General features: G+C 50.2%; 6 protein-coding genes across 6 annotated transcripts; 2 read left to right on the top strand and 4 right to left on the bottom strand.

Annotated features, from left to right (window-relative positions):
* Window positions 1–101: 101 nt before the first annotated feature.
* On the bottom strand, window positions 102–6,359 carry TrAFT101_007521 (uncharacterized protein). Its single transcript, XM_024902655.2, has 3 exons — window positions 6,205–6,359; window positions 1,676–6,144; window positions 102–1,611 (listed from the first exon to the last, which is right to left on the bottom strand). Exons 1-3 carry the CDS (start codon window positions 6,216–6,218, stop codon window positions 224–226), a joined length of 5,871 nt encoding a protein of 1,956 aa, XP_024759381.2. The 5' UTR covers window positions 6,219–6,359; the 3' UTR covers window positions 102–223.
* Window positions 6,360–12,307: 5,948 nt separating this feature from the next.
* Window positions 12,308–12,820, bottom strand: TrAFT101_007520 (uncharacterized protein; the record flags this gene model as incomplete). The annotated part of the gene is made up of 2 exons (XM_066128072.1): window positions 12,308–12,404; window positions 12,570–12,820. 2 exons carry the CDS (start codon window positions 12,818–12,820, stop codon window positions 12,308–12,310), a joined length of 348 nt encoding a protein of 115 aa, XP_065984187.1.
* Window positions 12,821–13,445: 625 nt separating this feature from the next.
* On the top strand, window positions 13,446–16,730 carry TrAFT101_007519 (uncharacterized protein). Its single transcript, XM_024900519.2, has 2 exons — window positions 13,446–14,383; window positions 14,465–16,730. The coding sequence occupies exons 1-2, from the start codon at window positions 14,010–14,012 to the stop codon at window positions 15,711–15,713; spliced, it is 1,623 nt and encodes a 540-aa protein (XP_024759382.2). The 5' UTR covers window positions 13,446–14,009; the 3' UTR covers window positions 15,714–16,730.
* On the bottom strand, window positions 16,450–20,251 carry TrAFT101_007518 (uncharacterized protein). Its single transcript, XM_024910006.2, has 3 exons — window positions 19,915–20,251; window positions 19,715–19,843; window positions 16,450–19,638 (listed from the first exon to the last, which is right to left on the bottom strand). The coding sequence occupies exons 1-3, from the start codon at window positions 19,928–19,930 to the stop codon at window positions 17,108–17,110; spliced, it is 2,676 nt and encodes an 891-aa protein (XP_024759383.1). The 5' UTR covers window positions 19,931–20,251; the 3' UTR covers window positions 16,450–17,107.
* Window positions 20,252–20,630: 379 nt separating this feature from the next.
* Window positions 20,631–22,546, top strand: TrAFT101_007517 (uncharacterized protein). Its single transcript, XM_024900474.2, has 5 exons — window positions 20,631–21,143; window positions 21,211–21,305; window positions 21,394–21,485; window positions 21,543–22,035; window positions 22,169–22,546. The coding sequence occupies exons 1-5, from the start codon at window positions 20,852–20,854 to the stop codon at window positions 22,373–22,375; spliced, it is 1,179 nt and encodes a 392-aa protein (XP_024759384.1). The 5' UTR covers window positions 20,631–20,851; the 3' UTR covers window positions 22,376–22,546.
* On the bottom strand, window positions 22,323–23,647 carry TrAFT101_007516 (uncharacterized protein). The gene is made up of 2 exons (XM_024906868.2): window positions 23,500–23,647; window positions 22,323–23,268 (listed from the first exon to the last, which is right to left on the bottom strand). The coding sequence occupies exons 1-2, from the start codon at window positions 23,505–23,507 to the stop codon at window positions 22,641–22,643; spliced, it is 636 nt and encodes a 211-aa protein (XP_024759385.1). The 5' UTR covers window positions 23,508–23,647; the 3' UTR covers window positions 22,323–22,640.
* Between the last annotated feature and the right edge of the window lie 27 nt (window positions 23,648–23,674).

Below are 23,674 nucleotides of genomic sequence, written 5' to 3'. Positions count from 1 at the left end.
ATAATCTTGCTTCTAGAAAGAAGAATTTATCGGAGCAGCAAGAGATGGGCATGCAGCTGGCAATCGCTACTGGGCTGCGGCACGTGTGAAATTTGATATCAGTTTCATTTCAGTCCTAACTCAAACTATCATCAATTCGTTGAAATAAATAAAAACTAAAGAAACAAATAACAATGCAATATGGCAAAATACAATAAAACAGGTCGTCGATCAACGCATTTGCCTACATTCCCAGTTCATTCATACCCCGTGCAATATTCTCAATCTCAGCTGCATGCCTCATCCCTTCTACAGCCTGGTGGTTCCGGCCTCCTATTCTAGCTCCGCATTCTGGACATCTCGCTTCTTCCATAGGCATTCCACATTCGCCAATCGTAAATGGATGATTATTCTCACATGTATACCAGTGCCCTGTTCCCATTAATTCCCTCGACATCGCTTTGTACACGGCTTGCATTTCCTCCGCCGTGACAGGGCGATAGATTCCACCGTTGACCATGATCTCAAGCCGTTCAACTTCATCTTTGAATATTTCCGTAGATGGATACTTGTCCATCAATAAACGGGCTTTTTGAATATGATCTAGCGCCTCTTCCTTCAAATTTTCAATGCTCTGCTTATGATCAGTCCACATGGTAGTAATACGGCCAAATGATGAGCATAGTACGCAGAGTTGTACGGCGAAAATATGCCCCTGAACCTCCTCTCTCGAATATACATATTTATGAGACAACTCAATGAGATGAAGAGAATCAGACCAATGGCCTGATAAATCCAGCTTGAAGTCTGCCAGCTCCAGGGCTTTATCTTTAGCCAGGTGACGAAAGTCAAAGAGAATGGCAAGATCGCACTTGAGCAAGAGCGTATCTGCAAGAAGGGATCCTTTCATTTGGTTAATAGAGTCATCAAATCGAAATTCTCCACGTGTCTTGTTTTGGCGATTGGCGAATAGTACCAAATTAGCTACTCGCTGAAACGGCTGCTCTTCTTGTCTGACATCACTTGCATATGACCCAATGTTCCTCCATAAGGTAATGATAGAATCGTAACGATCGTCGTCCGCAATCTTTTGCAACTCTCGAAGTTGTTTGAGTCTCGGGGCACAGTGGGTTAGTTTGCCCCCTTTCACCGTTGATGAGGCTGCCTTGATCTTCTGCTGCTGCCCAAGTCTTTCCTGCTCCTTCAGCAACTGATTTGCTAGCGAGAGATATTTTTCGTGAGACCACTCTATGAATTTTTTGGTTGACTCATCGAGCATGGCTCGCCGTACAATACGGCCGTATCTGGCGATATTTCGGAGTGAGCCTCGACAAGTCGCACAAACTGGAATGCCTGAGTCGTCCAGCGAAAAAGGTTCTGACGCTTTGCCAAGCTGTGTCGGATGGCCATCAATATCCGTATCGTAGTACGCCGTCATGCCCATCTGGCCGTCCATAGACGAAGTAGTTAAAAAATGCCCACAGTCCGGGAAAATACAGGGTTCTTCGTCTAAATCAATTTCGTGGTATTCCTTCATCTCGAGAAAGTCAACGCATAAAGATTTGATATCTTCAGTAGCGCATTGTTGGCAAAAGCGTTCATTGGGACAAGTCTCTCCACAGAGAGAAGGGCCTGCAGTCCAACGTTAGCTTTAGGATGAGGTGTGTGGGAGATTCTATAGTTATATATAACTTGCATTGATGGCCGCATCCCAGCATTTTCTCGCACCGCTTGGAACATGGGACCCAATCGCATGGCGCAGCACACGGCATGGTGCAACTTGTATGAGGACAGCTCGAGTGGCATGTACTCTCTGCGCAAGGTGCACAAGGCTCGTTGCATGCCTTGTTGCATTTTGAATGACCGCAACGCACTTCACATGGCTGCTGGCAGGGGGGGCACTTGTCGTCGCCGTGGCAAGGTTTAGAACAGCCGTGGCGGCATGTCGAATAGCCACGACCACACTTCTGTTGGCAAATACCGTGGTTTTGCTCCGTAATCTTACCATTTTCTCGAGTATTACAGTTGTAGCAGAGACTATTGCACGCATGGCCACACTCGCGGTGATAGCCACACCAAGCAGTGCAACGGTATTTGGCAGAAGTGACATCTTCATGGCACGGAACCTCGACCTCATGATTGCATCCCGGCACGGTTCGTCTGACGAGGACCCTGCATCGAACAGAGGCCGGGCTTTGTTCTTCCCAACACTTTGCCGAAGAGAGCCTGTGGCCACACGGAAGAGCAAGGTTGATGTTATCGAGTTGGAAGTAGCATCTGTCTAGACACGCATCGGCACATGCTCGAGGACAAGGGTGGCTGCAACCTTTTTGTGGCCTTGGGCACGGCTCGAGACATTTGACTGCATTGTGAAGAACATCAGAATGGCATCTTCCAGTACATGAATGGCCGCAGTGAAGTCTCTTATCACATGACAGGTTGCATCCGCTCTCAGGAGAGAAGATGACAAAATGGTCTGGCTGCGAAACCTGGATTGGCGTGTCAGGATGTCGGCTACACTGAAGCTCCAGGCTATTGCCAATACAGCCACTGGCACGGAGCTTGTTGATAACCTCCTCCCACATGGGAACGTTATAGTACGTGTTAGAGTTGCCAATGATGTACATGCCGTGTTTCGCGCGCGATAACAGGACATTGATTCTGTTGGAAGTGCTTAGAAATCCACATTTCTTTTGCAGATTGCTCCGAACAAGAGAGATGATGATAACTTTGGCTTCTTCGCCCTGAAAGTTGTCAACTGTCGCCACTCTAACACTCTTCAGAAGGGTAGATTTGGCAGGCTGATTTTTTATGGCTGCGGACACAATCTGATCTCTATCTTCAAAATCCTCCAACTCTGCGAGGTCACGATCGTTGAGGCAGATCTCGAACATGGATTCCATTCGACGCCGTAGCTTGTGTAGTTGCCCCAAGTACGGTGTAATGACCGCGATATCTTCCCTTGCGTATATACCCTGCCTAACGAGATGAGACAGGAGAGACACAGTCATATCCACCTCAAAATCATTAGAGTGTGAGGTATTCAGGGGGTCATGACTAGCCGCGCCAGCTTCTAGCTGATCGTGGTGAAGCCAAAATAGCCTCTCTTTCATACCTACCACTGCTGGATATTTCTTAACATTCTCACCATCTTGAAGAGATGGATACAAGGTGGATCGAATCAGCTCAGATATCGATGGGTGCATCCGTCTTTGTGTCTCTAGTGTACTATAGGGCAAACGTAAATCCGTCAAATGGGGAGGCTCAACAAGTCTTTCAAATAATGAAGTGTCTAGAGAATACTGCTTTCCACGGGGATTTGTGCTCTGTAGCTCATAGTTTTGGATCTGTGGGCGAAGCTGAAGGTGGTCGCCAATTAAGATGGCGTGCTCGATTGAAGGGAGTAGGGCCGTTAGAACGTGAGCCTCCAGGACTTCACCGGCCTCTTCGCAAAGCATGACCTTGCTTCGTAATTTCCGGAGAAGATGAAGATTCTTTGCCAAACCGGTCGTTGTGACTCCAATGATATTGGCTTGGTTAAGGCAACGCAGATCCACATCGCTGCGCACGCGGCTACGGCGCTCTATCAGTTTGGTATGTTTTTCCTGCAGTAGCGTAGTGGCGCGAACAAATGAAGCTACGCTGTTCTTCACCCAATATTGATGTAACTCTCGGCGCTCAGCATTAGACATAGTAAACAACTCAGCTTCCCTTAAGATCTCAAGATCTCGACAATGAATATTGTCACGGGAGCCCCCTTCCAGCCACTTTCGTATGATAGTTTGAGGCTTATCGACTTTCTCCCATCCGTCTTCGTCGAAACCAAATAGCGTGGTATGGTGTGCGGGAAAGGCTTTGGCAAGATACTTCTTGAGGGTATTTGGCGAATTGGAAGTCGACAATGCACGAAGCGAATCTTCGATGCCGGCAGCTAAAACATCGAGCTCCTGCCCCATAATATAAAGGTTTCTCTTTTCTGCCTTTGTGCGGTCGCCTTGCTGGGAGACAACTCGCAAATTCAAAGCTTGTAGTCTCTCTGATTTTGATCGAGATCCTATACGAATGATGTTTCCAATGCCATCATCAAGAAGATGTTCAAGAAGCTGGTCCAAGGCATGATTGGTGTAGCAAACGCATAGTATCGGCCCGAGAGTGCATTTGTTCTTGTTTGCCAACAAAAGTTTTATGATATTTTCTCCTGTGAAGCTTTTACCGGTACCTGGAGGGCCTTGAATGAGCGACAATTCTTGAGATAGGGTATTCAGGAGGGCAGAAGATTGTGTAATATCAAGAGAGGTCCGTGATTCAACCGTTTTTGGATCCGGAAGATGCTGAGGCGAAACAAGAAGCTCGGTATCATCATGAGTGAGGCACCTAAGGTCGAACGCGAAACCAGCTGCCCTGGCATACTGCGGCGGCTGAATACTGGTTTCTGTAGTTTTGGTATCCGATGGCGCCAAGAGGTCAACAAAGGGCATATATGGCTTCTGCCGCATTTCCTTGAGAGCATCAAGAGTATGCTTAAATGATGCTAAGAGAATACCAGGAAACTCTACAAGATATCTATAGCGCGCCGGGCCTCTCCTCTTGAACCAGTGAAGAGCTTGAGCTACATCATCTCGTGTGGCGTCAATAAGCTGCAGAGTTACGTGCAAATAGTTTCCGTCGTCAGAAAGCGTCAATTTAGACGCTGTAGAAGCATCAGCTGCTGCTTTCTTCTCCGTTCGAATCTTTTGATCACTTTGATTCCTCAAGGTCGATTCAGACACGGTACAAAACATGACCGATTCAGTTCCATCAATGACACAAACTAGGGCTCCGACTTGTAGGCGTTTTGATCTTTCCCACCAGTCTTTCCTCTGTTTAGGATTCAGCGTTGGGACAGGTGGAGGTTGATCACAGCGGACAACCAATTCCAGGCCAGTTTTTTTTTCGAATTGAATATTGACAAGCGTAGCAGAATCATATGTGTATGTGCGTAAGGCGTTATTGCTTGTTCTATGACCGGCCTGGTTCTTGGAACTACGAATGCGTGCAAAAGCGCCACGAATCGCATCACGTAGCTGGCCAACTGTGTCTTCTCGTAGCAAACGAAATTCTCTGTCCAGACGTCCGCTAATGCCAGGAATATGCCATTGAGAACAATCGTTTACTGGCAAATATTCTTCTCGTGGCGACATAATCTCTTTATATGTCGGCAAGATCTTTATGTTAACGATATCTGCGTCATCGTTGTCATGCCGCGGCCCTCCATCTGAGAGATTGCCAGGGAGATCTCGAGCTAAAATAAATGTTTCCCGAGTGACGGCACTGTGGCTCTGAACTTCCAAGCTTGATATATGATTCCCGATTTCAAGACGTTGGCGGATATAGTAAAGGTGTTTGCTAGCCTGAAGGCGAACAGACGTCTCTTCTGGCTCCAGTGATTCTTCCAAAGGGCGAGACAAGCTATTTGCAAATGTTGAGAAATCATCTTTGATGATATTAATGGTGTTGCAGTCTAGCATCTTAGCCAATACTGCAAGAGATAGACCAGCTGCCTCTATAAGGGACATGTGTGTTGAGGTAGGCGGCCATGATTGAAGCAGCGAATCGATGTAGTGAAAGAGTCTGCTCATCCTGGATCCTCCCACTCCAACCATGAAATTATAGATGGTCGCACATTCTTGCTCCAGCACGGCAGAATCAACGACGCGGGCATGCGTCACCAGTTGAAAAAGTGGCTTGATTTCTGTCTCCCATAGTTGACATCCTGCTGTAAAACGACTTGTCATGGAGATGTGCCTGTCTATCACATCCTTGATGAAGGACAGGCCAATTTCATCAGCAAGAAGCCTGATTGCCTCTTGGGCAGCGCCGACATCTCCATCCATGAGTTCGAGTGCTAGGCCGAAAAACTGACCGACTATCTGGAGAGATGGCCGAGCAGATTCATCTCCTCTTTGTCGCAACTGCTTCCATCTCCCCAGCTTTCCCTCTGGAGGGTTGTTGCGCTTGTTTCCAAATGACTTCGTCGGAACACTGGAATGGCTTGCTTGTGCTCTTCCAGTGTCATGCGAAAACTTGCACCGTGTTCCATATTTGCAACTGTTATTTCGTTTGTATTGAAAGCATGGTTTGACAGAGCCGTCGGATGGTGTGGTAGGAGGAGTGGGATAGCTGTGCCTAGAAGTAATCGCTTGATGAGTACAACGAATTGTGCATCTGGGAATATGTGAGGCTCACTGATTTCTCTTCATTATCTCGTCTTGTTCGAGTTTACAGAAGCTTCATTCGAGAGATTACGAGAATTTCAAGAGGTTTCACTCTTGACAGGTTGGTAGGGGGTTGATCAGTGCGAGCAGGGAAAGCTGAACGATGGAAAAGTATCGCACAGAAGACTGTAGCTGCAGAGGGAGTGAAGAAAAGAGGGGAGAGGTGAGATTCTGGAGAAATGATAGATCAGGCATTTTTTTACTGGGCGACAGTGACTTGGCCAGCGGTTGTTGGCCAGCAGTTGTACAAGTCCTATAATGTGCCTATGCAGCCTCGTAGGCACCCGCGGTAGGCCTCCCACATCTGTGCCAACGCAGACAGCTGTCATCCAACCAAATGCAAATACTGTGACGTTTTTCTGAGGGGTTATTGAGATGTGTGAGAATTAACGCAGGGAGAGCGCGGACCAGCATCTCGATGCTGTTTCCCAGTCGTAAACTTGACATATATCATGCGGTAACTTGATACCCAATATCCAGCATCAATCGTTGGGGGCTGCAGAATCTAAATTATATCCTAGCAGTAGTAGAACTAAATAACAGAATAAATAGATTAATATAAAGGTATTTCAAGATTCTATTTTCAAGCGTTGGAAATGTCAAATCTTCTCCCACTGGTCCTCACACCTAGCCAAATTGATGCTCTACCGACGAGATATCATGCGAGACTTACTTCTATTTCGATAAACTACCAAATCTCGGCTCCTCACACTCTCTTCCTCTTGATCTACCATAGTTGTTAACAGCATTTAACTCAGAAATACTCTTTTTTTTTTTTTTTTTATTTGACTGCTATTTCCTATGGAATCTTGATGTTTCTTGGCCTATTCACGCCGTCTTTCTCAACTGGCCAGCACTCTGCGACCACTCCATGCTACCCTAAATTAGAAAACCAGTACTTTTTCAAAGTCTATCATTTATTTCCCCAAAGGTATTGCAAAATAAAACTCTCTTGAGTAAAAGGCAAGTATGCTACAATGCTTTTGCGCTCTGATATTACTTGATATAATTTGTTATGGAAGATGTTAAGGGGGGTACTGTAAAAGCCGTCACATAAAGTGAATATTTCTTGCATAGAATAGTGTGAGACATATAACCCCCCCTTTTTTCCACTCTAGATACGAATAAAGTGTATAAAACAAGTTTATAAAATGTCCTTTACAAAAAAATAATATCTAGGTTTCTATATCAAGTCAACCTACTATGCAATGACCGCAGATTTTTGGCCACTGACCATCTGTTTTGTTCTGAATTAGGTAGTGTCTCAGAAGTATTTCCTAACATCCTGCTGCCTTCTTCCAATATGCTTTACGTCTATCATTAGGTTCAGGTTGGTGTTCAATAAGATAGCAATATTTGTGTCCTATTCTACGAGTTTACTGTGAGCTGGAACGCCCTGTTACAATTTCCTGGTGGGCCTTGGATTACCGAGCATCGTCATTCTCTCTCCCCGGCACAAGGAAGCTAGGTATCGAGTGTTCCAGCTGTTATCACCGAAAGGAACACTGCCGTTTTATCCTTCGTACAGTAGTAGTGGGTACGGAGCAGTAAACCAGGTTCTGCTTCCTTCACCCTCGTGACCAAGTAGCAGTAGCTTGACAACGTTACCAAACCAACACACTTGTAATACTTCAAGCGAGCTGTTGGCCAAGGGCCCTCTTGATATGGACCTCGGCGGTGCGGCTCTCTTATCAGCTGCATAATGAAGCAAGGCTATAAATAGCACAACACATGAGATGGTGACATGGCCAACCACTCAGTAGTAATAATGAACTCTTCCTTTCCCCGTTTCAAATTGCAGGACGATAACAGTGAATCAACCTCGCTGCGAAAGAGGTCAACAGGAGGCTCCATGTACCTATTATTCTAGACCGCGACCTGACGTCTCTCATCAGCAAGGTGACAGATATTACGGAGCAAGCTAAATTTAAAAAAACGAGGAAAAAAAAAAGAAAAAGAAAAAGAAAAAAAAGACGTTACACGTTACACAGCTGTCAGGCGTTCGGCTAAGCGATCTGGACAATTGCGCCGTGAAATTCCATCTCCACTCGCCACCTTAAAAACGCCGAGAAGGCCCTATCGGCGCCGCGTGCATCAGCTGAGGACAGAAAATGCCTGGAGCAAAAAAATCTGGCGGCCAATCTGAAAGTGCCTCCGGAATGAAGCCGTGATTACCGATCTTGCATTTGTTATCTCTTTTTCGGCGCAGGAAGTGTACTCATTCGTGATAGTACACATGTACTGTAATACATAGTAGGTATACTGCTTTATCTGTGTCGAGGTGGAACTCAAACCAAATGCGATTATTTGAATCCTACAGATGGCTTTGCCATTAAATATCCTCAGCTCGGGCAATTTTTGATTTTTAGAGCGAAGGCTGGTTAATCTAAACGGCTAAAGTCGTGCATATCCCGCCGTTTAGGGGCATAAAGTTTATTGGTTTGGGCATAGTACATGGCAGTCGCAGTGGCTGTAGCAAATACTAACTTCCATAGCGTCTGCCAGCTGGGGACATTGAGTTTATGTTGTATAAGGCCAAAGCAGACCCCAGTATCCGGATGATCGATTACCAGGTGCATGTACTGTGCACTGATTCAGTCGAGACTTATCAGGGTAGTGCGCTTGGCGACCCCATATAAGGGTCTCCATACTGCAGATTGATACCTAGTAACAGCTTGACCCAGTTCTTTGCTGCCATATCAATTCTTCTAGCCGCCCCCAGCGAAGCTAGACTAGAACAACAAACCCATAAGTCCGGCCGAGACACAGAGTGGAGGGCTGTGGCTTTCTCCCGCCAAGGCTGCCACTTAAGCTCCTGATAGGAGAGAAGGCCGTCAAACGCGTGGCTGCGTCGGATAATATTTCCGAGCATGTGTTTCTCTTCCAGTGTGTTGTCGTGCAAGCCTCCTTTTCTGCTCCTCACTCACCAACGAGGAGAATTATATGGTACCGAGGTAAGTATTAGACGCACATTGGTTACACCAATGAAACCCAGCAACGGTCCTATAAACGCCCCGAACAGGGTAGCACAGCTTTTCCGAGAGGGAGGTTTCATTAACAGGAAAATGCAACGGAATCATCCGAGTGGGTGCAGCGCGTCTCCCAGCGGCAATGGGTCTTACGTTGCTCCCAATCCTGCTGATCCTTGGCGCCTTGAGGCTACTTTGATTATGTAAAAAATAGACTAGGAAAACGAGCCAAATGCTACATACACTGATGCACTACATGGTTACCAGCAGAAATATTCCGAGAAGCCAACACATTGGCGTGCATGGGCAAGCTGGGCCTATCCGGAAGTTGAAGCTGGCCCGTATCGGTCCTTCGACGAGGCGAGATTGAAACGTCTTCTGCATTGCAGGCTATTCCTAGTGTAGCGGAGCTTGCTCTTCACATGCCTCACGGCGCTCTGTGATTTGCTTGATGTATAAACTACCGTTCACCTGCCTCTCGGTGTTACTACCGAGACCCTTGTAGGAGATACCTAGTGGCAGGTAATTGTCCGTAACGCCTTGGCCATAAGGTTGCTCCAAGGAATTCCAACTCAATGCTCCGGATTTGATGCCTACAAGGCATTAACCAGCTCCCCCGTAGCCACCTATGGGGTTATGCTACGGGGAGCACAGTGGGAACATCAGTAAAGCTCCGTCCGAGGTTGCATTCTGTTCCCTTCCTGGGTTACGACGGATAAGAACGCCCGCCGCGTTGTGGCTTTGATTAGGTACTACTCTCTGGCGGTGCTCCGTACAAGCTGTAGCTTATCCGCACTATTCGCTGCTTGGACGGAGTATTTCTGGGGAAAAAGTCGCGCCGATACGGCCTCTGGCGCGTCGCTCATCGCTGGGGCCATTCCGAGCCCGCCGAGATAGGAATGCGATATATGGAGACGGATTGGCTGCTGTCTATCGCTCACCTTGACTTTCTCCTGGACGTACGTCACCGGGATCCGGGTTGGGGGCCGGAGGGTTCGGCATCACGTGACAGTCATTTTTTATCTTATACTGTATATACTGTATCATTACCCATTGTACGGCACGCTTTTGGGCCATTCTGATTTGACAGGTGGTGGCTGATGTACCCAAGGTTGTAGGGTTGTACTTCCGAAATTTCGTTTACTACTGCATCAAAAATACCTACCTACCGTAGATCATTGTCAGCAAAGACAAAGCAAGCAAGTCAAGCTCCCCTTGACCTTGACAGATACGGGCTTTGCAAGATCACTGCTCGATGCCGGATCACAGTTTACTTTTCGAAACGGCCACAGTGCTCCAAGGCCCGCCGCTGCGGTCGATCCATAGAGCTTTTTACACGCAATGCCAACCCTATCCTATCCTTTGTATGTAGGCACCTGAATCGAGATATGCCCGGCGAAGGCGACGGCCTTATTTTCCCCCTCGCCTGACCGAGGCAGCCCCAGGCGTCATATGTGCCATCTTCCGGCAGAACCAGGTTTTGACACGATTCAGAACCCTTTTCCCCCCCATGCTGCTCATCATTACCCATTTTAGGGATCTTCGAGTTACCTACCTTGGATGCTTGTCGACGGATTTAGGTAGGCAGCTAATTAGAAAGGGGGAGGCGCCTTCGGTAGTTTTTCGATGAATTAATGATTTCATGATCAGCCCCATCTACCGAGATGCCATGAGGGCAGCAGCACCAGCACCAGCTCCGTCAAGACTAGGTTGCTGGCATGTAAAGTACTCTAACTGGAGAGAGGCAAAGCATAGAGATGCGACGTAGCACCACCACCACCACCACGCTGCTCATCTTATTGTGCAACGTCTTCCAAAAGACTTTGAGCCGTGGTTGGTGTGGGGGGCTGCTTGTCGGGGGAAGGGCATGGATGGACTGGGCCAGTCACCATTCGCTGCCGTAGTCTTGCTCTGTCGTGTCTGGATCGACAACTCTATGAGACACCAAAACGGCCGGAGTAGGGCCGCTGTGGCTTCCTCCCTCCTGCTGCGTCTCGTCTCTTCGTCCCTTCTCACGCAACCCTTACAAGGCCCGACAAAGCTGCAGCTTTATTCCCAGTTGTTCATTCTCCAGCCCTATCCGTAGTGTACGGAGCATTATGTATGTGTATCCGTGTCTCGATCTCCATCGCCAAGGGAAAAATTCGGCCGGACGGATTGCGGCAACGCAACGCCACGGCTAGGATGATGGCGCAACGGACGTCGGGTGCATGGACAAGAATAAATCCATGTACAGTATGTTGACGCATGGCATAAAGATTTGGACACTCCGACGTGATTCTCTGGAGATATCCGCATACAAGGAGCAGGTAGCGATCATCTCGTAGTCATCATCATCATCATCATCATCATCATCCCGTATTCATCGACCCATGGGACCGGCTTGTCGACCGCGATTGATGAGGCGACGTCGATGTTTAGTAGTAGTGGTACTATACTCTCATGTTATCGCTACACGGCCTAGCCAAATAGAAGGAGACAAAGATGATGGGAGATGAGAGAGCAGACTATGGCATGCTTCGACTCCGCATGACGTTCTAACTCGACGCAATAGCCGCTGCTGGTAAAAACCCGACGTCGGGAATTGAGATGTTGCTGGCGGCTTTCGCACAAGGCAAATGAGTTAAGGCGGTTTCATGAATGGGCGCTTGCATCTCACACGCAGGGCAGCACGCAGGGAGCTAGAAAATGGCACTCGAGGCACGCCTGGGGGCATTGTGCCCTATTCGTCGTAGCAGCCGTGGTGTGCGTTGTTTGCTGTCTCCTCTCTGGAGGTCGCGACGCACGGCCTTCGCATCAATACGAGGAGTAGCATTTGGCAGCAGGCCATGCGGACCAACAATGACTGGCTGTAGGCTTGTACTGTCCTGGATGTACCGACTCTAGGGTCTCCTGCTCATGGCGACCCTGCGACCGATGAATGACGAGCAGCGTGCTAGTAGGGCTAGTAACAGTGCTAGCAGCGTTTGCGACACCCGCCTACAGTAGCCTTTATCTCTATGGAACTGGTATCTGGATCCACGACCATCTCGGGGATGCTTTGCGGCTGTGGATCGCGATTGTGGCCCGAAAGTGATTTGTGAAGTGGGCTCGTACGCATGCAATCTACTTGTGCTTGTATGGCGGCGTGGCCAGAGCACAAGCCCAAAGCACGACCGCGAGCGAGCAGGCAGCCGCTTGAATGGCAGCCAGCGCTACGGCTCTTTGTCGGATTAGCGGGGCGCTGCGATCTGGTCGGCGGAAGCAGAATATTCAATGTCGCGGAAAGAAGCCGTAGCGGTGGTTTTTTTTTTTTTTTTTTTTTTTTTTTTTTTTTTTTTAAACTTTCCCCCTGTGCTGACTCTGCGTGGCTGCGCACGTTGCGCACGTTGCGCGGCGCCGGCGGATTGGGCTGACGTCTTGGAGAATGAAGCTTGATTGTGATGGCGTCTTTGGCCTAGCACGCCGCTGGTACTGTGCGCCTTGGCTTTGTTCGGCTAAATGCGAAAATCTCAGCAGCGCACGCGACGACTGCAAGTGCGAGCACCAAGAAGTCACTACTAAAGTACCTCGGGGTAAAGGCACCGGCCACTGGCCATTGGCAACACGGCTTGGCGATACCACCCAGTACATGTACATGCGGGTTCCAGCGAGTCTCAGCCGAAGCTTTGCCACGGATAGACTTTCCCCTGCCGTGGCTGCGCTGGGGACCTGCCATCGTGCGGATTCGCTCGCGGCGCTACTGTGCGGCCCGACTGGCCTGGGCCCCACAGAGGGCGAAAGACCTGAGCAGACGTCTCTTGGGGCATTCTTTGGAAGCGGAGGCGGCGCCCCCCTCCGCTAAAGACGCCAGCCCCAGATGCCCCGGACGTTGCCCAAGGCAGACAGCGCACTGTACGGAGCTGCCCTGATTTGGCGTGCGCCCGAGACCCGACGCAGCGCTGGCTCCGCGCTGAAAGCACCTGCTGCACCCGCGCGCCGCGCACTGTGCGCCCAAGCTGGCTCCAGCACCTTTTTCCGTGCCGCTCCACTATTACGCCGGCGAAACGGCCGTCTGGGCGAATCAGCGCTCGCGCATTCCCTCGCCCTTATTGAGCCTTTGCAAAGGTTGCAGCGCCTGCAGAGGGCCCTTTTGCCAGTCTCTGCCTTCTGTTTTTCGTTTTGCTCGAGTCCCCCAGCCAGCGTTCCCAAGATCCCCCCGTCTCCCACTAAGCCGCGCTGCTAGCGGGCCCTGTTCCACTGGCCGTTCCACTGTTCCACCTGCCCACACATGCCAACATCCACCCGTTCGTTTCTCTTCCCCATTATCGCAAGTTCCTTACTCCCACACTTGGACTGGTCGGGCCTGGTCCTCCTCATTTCCTCATCCTCGCCCAGCCTGTCGAGAGCCTTGTCCTGCCAGCATCGCGTAGCACCTGCTTTTTCATTTTTCGTTTTTCTCCGCCTCGCACCTCCAAATCGCATCCGCATCCGCATCGAATCCGTCGCGCGCTTATACACGGACGACACAGTGGCAGAGGCGCCCCGGCTCAGCACGAGACGAGACAAGACGAGACAAAACAACAGACGCATCGTGAGCCGTCACTGAGCTGGCGCTGTCCTCGCCGCATCCTTGGCCGCATCCCCTTCCCCTCTCCTCTCTCCCTCCCTACCGGGCGGCGTCGCCATACCAATCCCCGCCATGTTAAGACCGCTGCTCTCTCCCTGCGCCCAGTAATAGAGACGCCTTCAACCCTCCGAGCTGGCCAGCGCGGCCGCTCGTCTCCCGCAGAGAATCGCTCCTCGTCACTCGTTCTTACGGCCTGCATCGCCATCGCCATCGCCCACCATGGCTGAGCATCAGCGCCGCATCGCCGCCATGGATCCGCCTCACATCACCGAGTTCGCCTCCGAGCGCTACTTTGAGAAGCTCAACCAGCTGCGTGCCAGCAACCAGCAGCAGGCGGAACATGCGGAATCCAGCGCCGCGACGACGGCGACCACCACCCTCCACGCCTCCTCCACGTCGAGATTTATCCTGCCGCTGCGAGACTCGAAGCCGACGGAATTCGATGCCGTCAAGCCTGCCGACTCGAAGCGCGATAAGAGCCGTTTCTTCAGTATCCGACACAAAAAAGTATCGCTATTACATTCCAAATCCGATGCGGCGGAAGCTACGTCTCTGGCGCATTCAAGAGCTTCCACAGAGTCGACGCGAAAAAGGTTCGTCTTGTCTTCTCCAGCCTGTCAACAACAAGCTTAATGAAATGCTAATTTTGACTTTCTTTTCTTCGCCACCTGCAGTGTTTCTCTTGATCAGTTATTACTCGCACTACCGTCTGAACTCCAGATTCAGATCGTCTCATCTCTCCCTCTAACAGATATTCTTAACCTTCGATTAACCTCGAAATCGTGGCATGCGCTCATCACCCTCAACGAAGTCCCTATTGTACGATATCACCTCGACCATAATATACCCGCCTATGCCACTCGTCTATACCCGCTTAGAGACACTTCCGACATCAATTTCCATTACCTGTGTGGCCTATGGCATCGTCTTCATGTTGCGGCTAAGCTGTCATACCTGATGTGCGAATGGATCACAAAAGACATTTTCCTGAGAACGACCGAAGCTCAGAAATTAGCCTTCGCGCCGCAGCACGAACGGATGCGCCGACGACTTATTCCTTTACTCTTCACCGTTTTCCACTTCTTCGAGACATACAGAAAATTGCACCTGAAATACATTGCGGAAAAAGGAAATGGCCTGCTGAAGGAACCGTACACTGTGAACCCGATCGAAACGGAAATCATGAATATGTACGACAACCGGACGCTGCTGAGAGTACATGAGGTTTTCCCACTCATCATATCCTCATTCTGCCGCCGCCTGCGACCGCCGACGTACGTTGGTCGAGTGGAACGATCCCTTCGTGGTTACCTGAGGGAGCGACCCCCGGACGAGGTTCATGTGGCCATTTTATGTCTTGGCGGGCTTCGCCAAGTGGAAAGATTGTGGGAGACAAAGGGCTATAATAACCGACGGGCCGCTGTGGATACTTGGTTCAGCTCTCTCACCAAGGAGCCCATGGTTGAAACACCTGCCAAGGGCCGGCTGGGATTGAAAGGGTTTGGGCGAAAGAAGTCAACAAGCGGCGACCGACCTCCGAACCGATCGTCATTCAGCGAAGGGGGCCGAAGGAGTCCATGGGGATCAGTAGACTCTACCCACAACGGAGGCTTTATCCCATACAGCGTCTTCAACAGCAGTCTTTCTGCCGATGCGCCCATGGCTCCTCTGGATCGCGACCAGGCCAAGACTCTCCTAGGGGATCTGCCACAGCTACAGCAAATATGGCTAGCAACAGCAGAGGCTATGATCATGGATCGAAAAATTGTGCAGCGGCCGCAGGATATAAAACGAAACCAGCAAGTTATGCTGGACCTTATAGGAGAGGATGGCCTGGACGAAGAAGACGAATGGTACTATGGCCGCCATATGTCCGAATCCGTCAAGCCGCCAGCCGCAGCCCTCGGCGATGATGGAGATTAAAATGATCTCCCTTATCAATCTCACCGACGATATATATGGCTCGCCTCCACCTCTCTTCCTCTATACATATATATATTTATGCTCGTTATGACCGAGCGTCTTATCTTTTTCTGATACTCAAGCAAGAACTCTTCTGCTTACACCAATTTTTTTTTCCTTGTGTATGTGTGTCCTTTTGGCACAAAGAAGCATTTACGAGGCGTTTTTTCGGGTATGGGAAGAATCCGCGAGATATGGATTCCAATGGGTGTGTGGATTACTTGGGCTTTATACTGTGGCTTTTTGTTCTTCCTCTTTTTACTACTATATCACTTGTCATATCCCTTCCTTCTTAAAGACTTTTCCTTTTTCCCTCTTTGTTCCTTTATTCCTTTTGTGTTTTGGCTATTAAATGCCTACTGATCTGTTGTCATGCCTGGGGTTAAAAAATAGTTTATCCTGCATTGGCGCAGCTGTTAGCCGCATGCATAGATCTTGCGCAAAATCTTCCATCTTGTCTTTATCTTATCTGGTAAATCAGGCTGTTGTTCTATTTTCTGTCCTTTTCTTCCAACTTTTCTATCTCTCTTTGTGTTTTTGACAGGCCAACCTTTTCTTTTTTTTTCTTTTTTTTTTTTGTATTGTATCCTCTCATTTTATTATCAATACCTTCAGCGAAGAAGAAAAAAGCCTTTTGGCTCTCGGTCAAATTTAATTTGATCGCAAAAAATACAGAAAACATATTTCAAATCAAAAACTGCTATGTACTCTTTTATTTTCGCTCGTGACGCTTTGCTTATACTAAATATATATGTACTATGTATATATATATCAACATACATAAGTATACACACTACATACACCCTTTGTGTGACTACCTAGAAAATGTAATAGACCACTTTTGTCGTATTGCGTCTATGGCTGTGCTGCCCCCCTAATTCGGCCGTGATGGTAAACCAAACCAAAAAAAAGGAGACATCTTTTCCAAAAGATACATCTCTTTGTTTCAAATGGCCCAAACAAATTTCCAGCTGCAAAAAAAGGAGAGTGAAAAAAAAAAGGAGACAACCAAGATCATAGCACCATGCATGTACGCTCTCATCATAAGTCTCATCTGCCCAGAAAAAAAAACAAAATAGGAAAATAAACAACACTGGTTGCCTAAACTCCCTGAAACCGATCCTAATCATTTGTACGCCAAGAAAAAGAAAAGGAAAAAAAAAGAAAAATTCTCCGAAAAGAACCCTGTCTTGCTTCAAGGGGGGGAAAGGGGGTGAGATTCTGCCGCTGATAAACTCCCTCCCATGCGTTACTTTTTTTTTTCTTCTCATCACAACGCCAAAAACGTACACTCGACTCAAAAATAAATAAACAAAAAGAGATTAACAAAGCCACTATTCATCTAAATATTCATCCTATGGGCGGCCCATGGCTTGATATAACCTCTCTCTTATATTAGGTTCAACCAAGGTCACATCGAGCGGCGTAGAGTCGCCGAAGGCCGCTGCAGAGTCTTGTACGTCGCGCTCATTTAAGCCGTAGTCCATGTCCAGGTAGCTATGTTCCGTGAAGGACGGGAAATGGCCTAGGCCAGATGTCGTAGGGGCTGAAGCCGAAGTTGCGGGGACCTGCTGGCTGCTGGCGAAGTCAGAAGATGGGTGGCGACCAGTGGAAGCATGGCCCGATTGACTGCGCGAAATTGCCAGAGATGCTTGCTGTGATAAGCTTGCTGTCCGGGCGTCGTCAGAGCTCTGCCTTGCCATGTTGGAAGAAGATCCGAACGGCGAAGTTTGGTTGTTACCAGTGCCTCTAGCAAAGCTGCCGCTATTGGTGGCTGCATGTCCTAGCTGGCCCGGCAGCTGTCTAGCCTGGCTATAAAATCCTTGGGAGGACATGCTCGTCGGGCTACTTCCATACATCTGGCTAGGTGCTCTAGGTCTTGAAGACCCTGGTGGCATATGTCCAACCTGCTGAAGCTGCAGCGGAGGCCGCATCCCTGCATTTTGCGGATGAGGTCTCTGAGGTGTATACTGTTGAGGCTGCGGCTGGTTTTGGAGCGACTGAGTCTGACCCTGAGGCTGTGTCGGTGACCGCTGCGAATGATGGTGGTGTTGCTGCTGCTGCTGCTGCTGCTGCTGCTGTAAATGCTGTTGAGTCGAAGATTGTCTCACAGCAGCATTAGCTAGTTGGGTATCAAAGCTATTGGAAGCCATGGTTTGAGAGATACTGTTGTAATTGTTATTCAGAACAGGCGATGTGGTCATACCCACTCGGCCGGGCTGAGAGTCAATACTATTAAAGATAGGATTCTGAAGCGATTCTCTCGACACTCGTCGGCGTTTCATGTTAGTCTGATCAGACGTAGCGTGATGTAGCGGTGTATCATCACCTTGTCGCATATGCGATGACGGGTCAGTTGGTGTGATTGTTGCCAAGGACTCTCTAGCGACCTGAGCTGGATCACCACCCTTCCTTTTCTTTGGATGTGAGTGATTGTTGATGGAGCGGAATTGATCTAAAGATTGCATTGCCGCTCCAGCCCAACTACTCACAGCCGGGAACGCTGTCTGGCTTCCCTGGGGAGTACGGCTGGCCATGTGTGTGGCGTGCTGCGTTGTTGCGCCATCTGGCAATGTGGGCGAGGGATGTTGATGCTGCTCTGGCCTATGAGGCATCGTATTTGCAAAGGATGAGATATTATTCTGGCTCTCAGTCGCCCTGTGCGATAAAGGAGACTGTGTAATGGGATTGGAGGTCGAAGAAGCAGGCAACAAAGTGTGAGGAGTTTCTGCAGCCGCTTGGCCAGCTTCAGGAGTATTCTTTGGTCGATTTTTAGACCCTTTAGGGCGACCTCTCTTCTTGCCTGTTCCCGGAGTGCTCATGATACTTGAATCGGGATCAAGATGGCCTGGCATATCGGTATGGTACGCAGGGTTAGCGAGTCCGTTTTGGGATTGCTCGATAGATCCATCGGGTCTTCTCCCCAAATCAGACTGAGATAGCTGAGAGCCGGCTCCATCGACTTGGCTGGACGGATGCAGTGCCAGATCCGACTTTTTTATGCCCTTGTCTATGCGGGGTTTGGAGCTTTTACTCCCCTTTGGCCGTCCTCGCGGTCTTTTGATAGGAGTTGCGGTAGCTTCACCAGTGGTATTCTGCCCTTCAGAAGGATTGGGAGCAGGTTCAGATAGAGAGGCTGTAGAGGCCGGATGAGCAGGAGGAGCGGTGGTGTTGGCGGAATCGGATAAAGCTGGAGCCTGAGCTGATGCGGGTGCATCTGGAGCGACGGCGCCAGGAGCAGCGGCAGAGGCTATATCTGCGCTTTGTAGAGACGGATGTAGCGCCAGAGCTGAAGGGTTCCCCTCGACTGGAGGAAATATTTCGGCAACCCAGCCGACAAAAATGGATCCCTGACCGTTGTTGCGTCCGCTTTCTGGGAAGTCGAATTCGTGCGACGAAGGCGCGCCGGGAATGCCTCCAAAGTATGCCAACGCTTTGCACAACTGATCCACCACCACCATGGGATTCAAGCTGCGTAGCAGAGTCAGGAGTCGAGCTTGCTCAGCTTTGGCTTCATGCGGTAAGGGTCCCAGGGTGCGTCCAGGTAACGAGTAGGAAGAGTTGAGATAGCCATTTTGCGAAGTTCCGTACGCTGGGGCTGAAGATCGCGGGTCTGAATCGGTCGGTGGATTCCACGCCAATTTGCTACGCTTGATGGATTGATAGCCGCGCATATTGGCTAGCCTCGCCGCCGCCTCCGTCTCTTCGCTTGTGCGCTTTGCGGCAGCATTCCGTAGGGCGGCCTGTGAGCTATTTATGTCGATGTGCATCACACCAAAGTTGCCGTTCTTATTGTCGGCCTTGCCCTTGAGTTTGCTGGGTACGGGATTCTTGACCCGGCCATCTGTGGTATGGATGGAGGCTCCATCCGGGCCGTCGGTCACATCTGAGCATTGCAATAAGTATTTTCATCCTCTCAAACGGCGCTCGATCGAACCAAACGAAGCATTGCGCCTACATACCATGACTAGAAGTGCGGATCGGCGTCGAAGACCTCTGGCCGGGAGTTGCGGACGGTTCCGGCGCGCCGTCAGATTTGGGGGCCACGTCTTCAGTCGCGGGCGAATCGCCGAGGATGATGGTCGCAGAAGCTGCCACGAGCAGGTCAGCGACAACACGAGCCGGGACGGTGGCGGAAACGGCACCAGACGGGGGAACGAACCTGTAGCTGCGGCCATGGCGCTGGGAGAGGTCCCGGGATGATGCGCCCGCAGACCACTTCATGCCCACGCGTGGGCGAGGCGAATTGGTGCTCGAGAAGGATGCAGAGGGCCGCCTGGGTTTAGGGCAGAGACAAGATGGTGTTTTGGCGGAGGACGATGAGAAGACGAGCGAGAGCAAACAAACTGGCCCCGGAATTGCCGTCTCGGGGCGCCTCACATGGTCTGGAATTGCGGGGCGGTCAACGGTCGTTTGTATCGCCTTCAGACGCCTTGATGTCGCGCTTTGCAGGCTGTTGTCATGTCCATGGCCTGACCAGAAGAGTTGGCGGTGCACGGCGCAAATCGTTCCTCTTGATGTTGTCGGCCCAGAGCGGACTAGCGCTGGCGGAGCGCTGTGCTCCTTATGCAACTTGCGGGGGTGCGGCAGCGCCACGGAGAATAGCATCTCATAGACGAATATTGCTATATGCGAGTCGTCGAGTGCTGCCAGCCGTGCGCAATGCCGAGTTTGTGCCACGCAAGGCGAGGGGCAGGCACTTAACGGGGAAGTCTCAATCGAGGTAGTCGGTACTTTGCGTCGCCTGTCTCAGATCGTCGCCTGCACGCAGCGCCTCGTACTGAGTACTTTGCCGCGGCCCCCACTACTGGAGCTGCTAGCTGGACTGTCACTGGACCTCACTAAGGCAATGCTCGCGAACTGCTTCTGCGTCGCAATCCATACATGCAGCTAAGCTGTCGGTTGGAGCTTCTCTTGGGCGCTGCTGCTTTTCTTTCAGGGCCAAAGCCACGATCATTACCTGGGATTGCACGCGAGATCTTGCATCTACTTGGTCGCCATTCCCGTCCTACTCTCTCTCGTTCCTTGTCTCTCGCCTTATTCCCCTCGCCGTCTCCTCGTCGGGTCTACTTCTACCTCCGTTTCTCGTCACCACCGCCATGTCCAAATATGCGTTGATATCGCTGCCCCAGAGTGCGTTCGACTCTGGGGACCGTGATGAAGCTATCTCGTCCTTGAGCGCGACCATCACATCTGACAATGGCACTGTGCTGCCGTTTGCCATCCCCGATTTCAAAATCGGAACTCTAGACCTGCTCGTCCAGCAAGCCGATGACTTGGCCAAGCTCGACACCGCGTGCCAGTCAGTCGTCGCCAAGGTTGCGGATTCATTGCGCACGGTGCTTAACAATGACGAGGACCGGATGGCCTCGTACAAGATGGTCAATGATAGTCAGTCGAGCCAGATATGCGCTTCTATATGGATGATATGGATGGTGGGGCTGACAACTTGTGGCAGAGCCAACCGATCACTACCTACGCAACTTTAGCTGGAATAAGATGAGATACCGAGCCGACAAGCCCATTGCTGATCTCATTAGCACTCTTCAGAAGGTATGGCCTTTTACCCTCCCCTTTCTTTTCCTAATTGCCAGCCCAATGTCTTTTTCGTTGAGAGAAACTCATCCTAATCGTGATCCAGGAGCTTAACACAGTCGACAACGACGTCAAGTCCAAGTTCAACCAGTACAACGCCGTCAAGACGAATCTTGCGCAGCTCCAAAGGAGACAAACGTAAGCACTGTGCATCTACCCATTTGCTCCTGGCTAATTGGCTTGTTTCGGCTGCAGTGGCACTCTCGCGACAAAGTCTCTCACCCCGATCGTAAAGCCATCGCTGCTCGTTCAGGACTCAGAGTATCTTGAGACTCACCTCATCGCCGTGCCGACGAATGCGAAGAAAGACTTTATCAAGAGCTACGAAACCCTCGCACCCATGGTGGTGCCCCGATCATCCGTAGAAATCGACCATGACGACGAGTTCACGCTATTTGCCGTCGTAACTTTCAAGAAGCACAGCGCCGAGTTTGTCCACAAATGCCGAGAGCAAAAGTGGACACCTCGTCAGTATAAATATGTCGAAGGTGGCCGCGAAGAAGAGCAGCGAGAGCTGGATCGTGTGACCAACGAAGAGCGCAAGGTATGCGGCGAAGCGCTGCGCATGGGAAGGACCGGGTGGAGCGAAAGCGTCATGATCTGGGTGCATGTCCTTACGTTGCGCGTCTTTGTTGAGGCCGTGTTGCGGTACGGATTGCCGCTGGACTATGCTACGGCTCTGATCAAGGTATGCTATGTTCCTCCCCTTTTTGCTATTCATCTATTGCACTTAAACTACCCATGCCCCTGATTGCTTCTTTGTCTTGATGTTACATTGCACATTACTGTTAATCAATGTCTACTAACTACATCTGAAACAGACGACGCCAAAGCTGGCCCCCAAGGCAAAGGCAGCGCTGGACTCAAAGTACTCATACCTGGGTGGAAATGCATTCGGAAGGGACAAGCACGGCAGGGTCACGAAAGACGACGCCGCCCTTAGCTCAGAGATGGCTGCGGCGGGATTAGGGACTGGCGAAGGACACGAGTACACGGCTTTTGTTTATTATGAGGCTGAATTTCCCTAAAGCGGATATAGAGAGAACTTCTTTCTAAAAGCGTCATGCGCCTGTATTCTATGTTTTGTCGTTATCTCTTCCTTCTAAAGACTATTTTCCCTTTTTTTTCTCGTTTCCCCCTTCTATATCAATCAATCCACCTTTTAAAGAAGGGAGTTTAGAGTGACAAAGACAAATAGCATTTATGGCCCATATATCATGAGTGTCCCTGTCTTATTCTTAATTTCCAAGTGCGCCTTTTGTTACCGCACTTTTGTTAATTTGATTATGCCTTTTAGTTCTTAACCTCTACGCTCTTGATGTAGCCTTGCTCGCTGAGCCAGTTTGTGATTTGCGCAACGCATTCCTCAACGGTGTTCTCGTGCGTCTTGATCGTAATCTCGGCGTTCAAAGGCTCCTCATAAGGTGCAGAGATGCCAGTGAACTCCTTGATCTCGCCAGCGCGGGCCTTCTTGTAAAGGCCCTTGGGGTCGCGCTGCTCAGCAACCTCGAGGGGCACGTCGACGAAGACCTCGATGAAGGGGATGGGCTCGTCGCCGTCCTGGTTGGTCTGGGCGTGCAGCTGGCGCGCAAGGTCGCGGTCAGCGCGGTAGGGAGAGATGAAGGAGGTGATGGCGATGGTGGCCGAGTCGGCGAAGAGCTTGGCGACCTCGCCGATGCGGCGGATGTTCTCGTTGCGGTCGGCCTCGGAGAAGCCCAGGTCCTTGTTGAGGCCGAAGCGCACGTTGTCGCCGTCGAGGCGGTAGGCGGAGAGGCCCAGGTGCAGGAGGTGCTGCTCGAGCGCGGTGGCCACGGTGGACTTGCCGGAGGCGGAGAGGCCGGTCAGCCAGATTGTGAGGCCGCGCTGGCCGCGCAGCTGGTTGCGCTCGCGGCGAGAGAGGGACGGATGCCAGGTGATGTTGCTGTTGGAGAATGTGGGATGTTAGCGAGAGGCTGCTTTTCACTTGATTTTTTTTTTTTTTTTTTTTGCTTCGTTGTGTGAGTAATGAGTGTGTGTGTGTGACGTATTTGCGCAAAGGAGCGTATAAATCCGGGGAAGTGATAAGAAACTCGCGATAATGGGCTTTTGGAGGAGAGCGAGCCTCGCTGCTGCAAGGCGGGGGAGGGGCAGTAGAGTAGACGGGTTAACGCACGTGGCCATTGTGTAGAGGAAATTGAATTCCAGTGAGACTAACGATAAAACGCAAATCGCTTGTTTTTTAAAAAGACAAAATAAAAAGAAAATGAAAAGAAAATAGTAAGAGCAGATGGGGATGAAGTCGACGGAAAGGAGAGTGTGGAAACAGAGATGCGATATATAAAGGGCTG

Source organism: Trichoderma asperellum, chromosome 4 (assembly GCF_020647865.1).
Source record: "Trichoderma asperellum chromosome 4, complete sequence".
Taxonomy (NCBI): Eukaryota; Fungi; Ascomycota; class Sordariomycetes; order Hypocreales; family Hypocreaceae; genus Trichoderma; species Trichoderma asperellum.
This window is presented reverse-complemented; position numbering and strand designations above follow the sequence as displayed.